A 6401-nucleotide genomic window follows, 5' to 3' on the forward strand; every position below is an offset into this window, starting at 1 on the left:
CTACCGTTTTTTTACATAAAGAAGAGTTCCTTTAATGTTTGTGCTTATCTGGACACATTAATATTATTTAAGCTACAGAGACATACAAAAAAATTACAGTTTGATTTGTTAAAAAATTAATCATCTGTTTTTTAAAACTAACAATTCAATGATTTTCAGTGATTGAGTGCTTTTAGTAGACTCAAAATTTAACACACATTCACCTTAACCTTTCAAGATGCAAATTTACATCACATACATAAAGTGCTATGTTCTGAAGCAGCAACAGCAGTCATGCATTACAGAAAACATGAAATACAAACACCATTACTAATATACAGGTCACACAAAACGGTTCAGGTTTGTCTACTTTTCAGTTGTAGTGCTACATTTAATTGAACTATTACAGTACATGTTTGGGTTTTTACCAAGAAATAAACCAGTCATGATTCTCTCAACTGAGCAATGAAGAGGTAGAATAATGTTTTGTCAAAGCACACTTGTGGGTCCTTTCAAGCTTCTCATTTTGGTTCTGCGTTGGTTCACTGAACAGCTTTTACTTTTTAACCTCTGTGGTTTGTTTTTTGTTTTGTTGTTTATTCTGCATGGGGAGTAGATCAAGAAAAAGGAAAGGAGAGGGAGCCAAAGAGATAAGTCAGAAAGAGTATAGAGTTGCTGATATTGTGACGTTACTTCAGTGTCACAGACAGAGGGCAGTAGTCGTACATCTGTCATACAGTCAGACAAGGCTGAAGCTGCAAGAGGTGTTGAAACATAGACCTATGAAAAAGCAAATGGTTATAAATGGGTGAACACAGCTACTTAGATAAGTGTCCACTCGTTTAAAGCAGTAAAAAAGCTTTTAAAAAGCTTTTTCAGTAAAAGCTTTTCTGAGAGAAATTTGAGAGAAATTAATTCAGAATTTTGGAAACATAAGATAAACCCTCTACTGCATCTTTTTTTTTTTTCTTTTTTTGAGATAGTGGCACTCTTGTTTTGCACTGAGAGAAAAGGTATGAAAATAACATAATTAAATTGTGGGAAAAGGTAGAATGGAAGGTTGTAGTATAATAATTTGAAACGAATTTGGTTCATTTTCAGTCCAGTCCTTGTACCAGAACATTTTCAGAGGAAAACTTTTTTTCCTTTTCTTTTCTTTGTTGTAAATTCAGTTAAACTATTTAACAATGACTTAATCCTTCAAGAATAGACATTTTAAATCCTGAAACAATTTGAAGCTGGAAGCCAGTAACAAAAAAACATAATTTCTTCATATTCTTTTCAAACCTATGAAAAACATCAATAATAACACAGTATGATAAGCATACATTCATTGCTTATCTGGGGTCGGGTCGCAGGGGCAGCAGCCCAAGCAGAGAGCCCCAGACCTCGCTCTCCCCAGCCACCTCCTCCAGCTTGTCTGGGGTAACACCAGGGCGTTCCCAGGCCAGCCAAGAGATATAGTCTCTCCAGCATGTCCTGGGTCTGCGTCGGGGCCTCCTCCCTGTGGGACATGTCCAGAACACCTCACCCAGGAGGCATCCTTGTCAGATGCCCGAACCACCTCAACTGGCTCCTTTCAATGTGGAGGAGCAGCGGCTCTACTCTGAGCCCCTCCCGAATGGCTTGAAAAAGTAATGTCACAGAAGAACCCAGAACAACATTAAAGAACTCCAAGCTTCACATGTCTCAGTGAAGGTCAGAGTTCATGATTTGACAAAACAAAGAGACTGGTGAAAAAAATGGCATCCATGGGACAGTTCAAGGAGAAAACCACTTCTGATCAAAAAGAATCCAAAGGCTTTTCTTACATCTGTGAAAAAACAAATGAAATTGAGAAGTATACATACACACACGCATGCACTTATAATTAGTGTTACATACATCTAGTTTCATGTGGTTCACGTGACATATGCTTTCAGGTGCATTTACAGACATCCAAAGGTAAGTGGTGATCTGTGACCTTTGGGAGATATGGGTTATCATACAGGTGCCAATATGTATGGGCAAAGGGGATGGACACTATATATTATCTTGATGTTCTTCCTTATTGCATGTAAGTGGAATCCACATACATGTATTAAAGTCTCTCAAACTGACTTGGTGCTAATCCCTTTATTGTTTCAATCTCTACAAAGAAAACACATTACTGCAGTCAGTCTGACTAGACATGAAAAAAATTCAGAATAAATTGCTTTTCTGTTTTCTCCGTCGCTGCCACAACTGTACACAAGCCCATACAGACTACACACCTATGGCTACTGTTTTTTCACAACCACGTAGCATTTGTGAAGTTTGAAAAAATGGCCATTGGTAATTGGTAATTAATCTGTGCTGTGCTGCACAGTGTGATAAAGGGGATGTTAACTAATCTGCCTGTAAATGGTTTAAATGCAGTTTAAATGCATTCAAATAGATTGGCATCTCATTTAAGACTTACATGTACTGTGTTAGTTCATGTATTCTCCTCCTCTTTGAGACTTGTGCCATTTTTACCTGGCTATAAATAGTTTCACATTTTCACGACTGTAGAATATTTTTAAAGTTAAAGACCACTGCTTTGGTTTTATTATACACAAATCCAAAGCAGTTAGAGTACAATTAAACAAAAACAAAACCAACAACAAACAAACAACCTTTATTTGTCACATGCACAATCTCACAAGATGCAGTGAAATGCTTGTGCGGACACATTTACTGATGCAACAACCATTATATATGATAAAAAGAAACACATACACGTGTAATGTAATGTTATTAATATAATAACATTACAAACTAAATATTGCAGATATTTCACAATATTCTGCAGGCACATACACTCATTGGTTCTCAGCTGACTCTACCCACTTTGTTGGTATGTCTGTAAACTCTGTCCCTATTTCATTTTCTCAAAAATAAGACTTTGAAAGAATAAAAATTGGGTTAACTAGCTCGGTTAATTCAAATTGAGCTATCTTTAAGTTAGACCACAATATAAATCAGCAACCAGACTCTCGTGTGTAAAGTGAGCTACATGTGAGTGAACAGATCCATATGCTTTCTGATTAACATGTTTCTCTCTTGGTCACAGTAACATGAACATCCACATTTTACACATATGGTACATCAGTGAACACTGTTGATCATTATAAATACAGTTATTGGTTTTCTTCAGCTCTGGGTGTTTGTTGTTGGACTGTAGAATTGGGCTTTGCAGCTCTGTCAACCTGAGCATACACCGTCTCTGGCTGGGGGATGTTTTCAGTCTTTGTGGATTTTTGTCCAGTATGAAACTCCACCAAAGCATAAGTAGATGTTGGAGAATTACATGATTCATGTCCTGAGGGAGTCTGATTTTGAGTCTGGCCTGGAATGATGTCCTGGAAATAAATCAAAAGTGCTTTGTTAGGAAAATGTCACAGTCATGATTACTTTATCTTACATGTGTTATACAATAATAAGCCAGGAAGTCTAAATGCAAGAAAATATCACAAACTGTGATGTCTAAATGTGACAAGAACAAGCATAAGGTTGGATCTGCATCAGCAAACTAGATGGAACAGTTGGTGTAGAAAGGAGATGGGGTTGATTTTAGAAAGTAGTTTGTGAAACAGTTTTGCTCATGTGTAGTTGCAGACTTCAGTCCAGTTAAAAATTTAAAGGATTTTGTACAGAAACAAATCTGTTTTCAATAATTTAATTACTCACAATTAAACCATTTGTTCCTACAGTTTGACTAGCAAAGTGGGAGAGGTTCTTCTTCTGTTTTTTTTTTTTTTTGGTTTGTTTTTCCAAAAAAGTTTCCGCTTACCTCAGGAACCGCATAAATAGTATTTTCCTGGTTCCCTCCTTTACTTTTACCTGTAAGTCAGTCATAGAAAATATAGATTGACTTGCTTGAAATTTAAGTTATCGCAGGATAAATTTTATTTCCTTATTAAAGTGTTACATTTACATCTTCTACTAGGTGATTTTTTAGTACATAAAAAACGATCTCACTGTAGCCAAACAGAAGTGATATATTGGACTAATACAATAATATTTATTCCCGATTTTCTATCTTAACTCATGCTAGTTAAACAGAATTTTTTGATAAAAACCCTGTTCTGTCAGTAGACTGTAAACAGATCAGTCTGCTTTAAAAAAAAAAGTGAGAGAGAAAAATAAACTCATCCCTCTTTGCAGTCAAAGTTAATTTGATATTTTTATAGCTTTCATTAAGTGTGAAAAAACATGCCTATGGTACCTGTCATAGTCACACACACACACACACAAACAAGAACAGCAGCCATACTATTGTAATGACAAAACTTTACCCCCCACATAGTCACAGAATATACACTACATATCAATTTAACACTGACATTTATCATCTTTTATAATATTTGAGTAGTTTGAGGTATATTTATGATATATTTATAGACAAATTGCATCTTTACATAGATAATGCAAATTTCAATTCTCTTTAATGGGTGGTGGACATCAAGGTTGCCTTTGAATTGTTGTAACCATCATTACACGACCTCCTAAAGCTAACAAAACAATGTTTACTGTTCCAATGTTTTCCAAGTCTATACTTTAACATGTACACTGGTACAACTAGGGACAAAATTAATTCAAGAATTTCCTTCTGAACACTTCCCCGTCTTTGTTTTATAATTTTAATGGCTTTGTTATTATTTATTTTTATTAATATTGTTATTCTTTAACACTAAACTCCCATTCCACAGTGAATCAACACAGTTAAAACACACTCACACAGAACATACGCAAATAGATCTTTACTCTGTACTACAGTATATCTTCGCTGGGCTCTCTGGCATTACCTAATCATATAGAAATGTGTATTTGTATAAAGCTGTATGCTTAATGCAAAATTTAATTTTTGTGTACTTTACATATTACCTAATATTACCTACATATTACACTAAAAACAAACATTGGAACTTACATTTCATGATGCCACAAAGGTTATGAAGAGAGTCAGCAAGAAGAGAACAGAAGTCGAAGCTGCATTTATGATGGCTCCACTGGGAGCTGTAATGAAATTAAATTGTTATGTCACAGAAATTTTGGTTAAATACTTGGATTTATTTGCAAAGAACAAAAAATATAATAGCAGTAAATCTTTTACTGATCATTACAATATTACATTACATACCCCTGGTTGTGGCAGTTTGCTTAAACAAGTTCTTTAAGAAGGCAATACAGATTTTGTTGACAACCATTCACAGTCGGTGGTCAGTTCACACCTACATTCAATTATCAGTTGAGTTAACCCCATGTCGAACTACATGTTTTTGGAGAAGTAGTTCGACATGGGGAGAACATGCAAACATCACACAGCAAGGTCTTTAGAATGTGGTTATTTCAGTTTTTCATTCATTATGACCGTCATTCTCACCTGTATCTGTTTCACAGTAAGATTTGAGCACCTTCTTAGTCTCATTCCAGCTCACTTGGTTGCTGTGATTACAGAAAATGGTATCTTGCTGCAGGTAAACAATTAAAGAGGAAAAAAATTTTGTGGCCTTCAAATTCTTTGCTCCTGCATGAGAGCAGTTTTTACCATCACATCTGAAACTACTGCTGATGTTAAAGTCCACTGTGCTGCAGGTCACAGTCAGGTCACAGGAGTCTGAGCTGTTGGACACAGGGTCCACTGCCAGGTCAGCAGGAGTCACTGAATCTGGGGAACAACAGGTGTGAAAGTATTAAAAACACGTCTATGATGTGTGAACATTTCAAAACAATGAAAAGAGAAACCTACCTTGAACTATGACCTTATATTCAGCTACCTTTTGCTCTTTTCCGCTGATTGTTACTGCAGTATAATCTCCACTGTCATTGTGTTGTACATTCTTCACTAGCAAAGAGTCATTTTGTCCAAACAACTCAGCCCTTCCTTCATAATTGTCAAACACGACTGGATCATTATTAAAAACATGTTTAGCTATATTGTTACTGTAATTAAATTTCCAGAGCAAATCAGTCTTTTTGTCAAGTTTAACCAATTTCTCTACATCCAGGTGTAAGTCTTTTCCATGCAGCAGAAACACATGTTGGAGACCTAAAAGAAAACAATTAAAATTTTAATTAAGACTTTAACAACAGTAATAACAACACTAATGTCAGAATTGTGTGCATGAAGCTATATATTGTAAAATTTAATATAATGATAACAGGTTATGTCAACTTAAGATCACAAAAAATGAATGTGGAATAGTATTTCATTCTCCTGTCCAGAAAACAAAAAACATGTCAGTGTTGACTGTGTGGCAGGCAGAGTCAGACCCAAATTACTGGGAAAAACATTTCATCACTGATCCAAGACTGAAGAAGTCACTTGGATGAGTGACAAAATGCTTCTCTTACTAAAACCTTTATATCCAGATGAACAGAATTAAACTTTTGGGTAAATCTATGAGTCTTCATGGAGA

At 35.5% G+C, this 6401-nt stretch overlaps 1 protein-coding gene across 1 annotated transcript; it reads right to left on the reverse strand.

The window, feature by feature from the left end:
- Window positions 1–4912: 4912 nt before the first annotated feature.
- On the reverse strand, window positions 4913–6047 carry LOC106632840 (the record flags this gene model as incomplete). Its single annotated transcript, XM_042217656.1, has 3 exons — window positions 4913–4998; window positions 5366–5650; window positions 5732–6047. Coding segments are annotated over 3 exons (684 nt in total), but the record flags the coding sequence as incomplete, so codon positions are not given.
- Window positions 6048–6401: the final 354 nt, after the last annotated feature.

This window comes from Haplochromis burtoni, unplaced genomic scaffold (genome assembly GCF_018398535.1).
Source record: "Haplochromis burtoni strain Fernald_Lab_line unplaced genomic scaffold, NCSU_Asbu1 Contig_2440, whole genome shotgun sequence".
NCBI classification, from domain to species: domain Eukaryota; kingdom Metazoa; phylum Chordata; class Actinopteri; order Cichliformes; family Cichlidae; genus Haplochromis; species Haplochromis burtoni.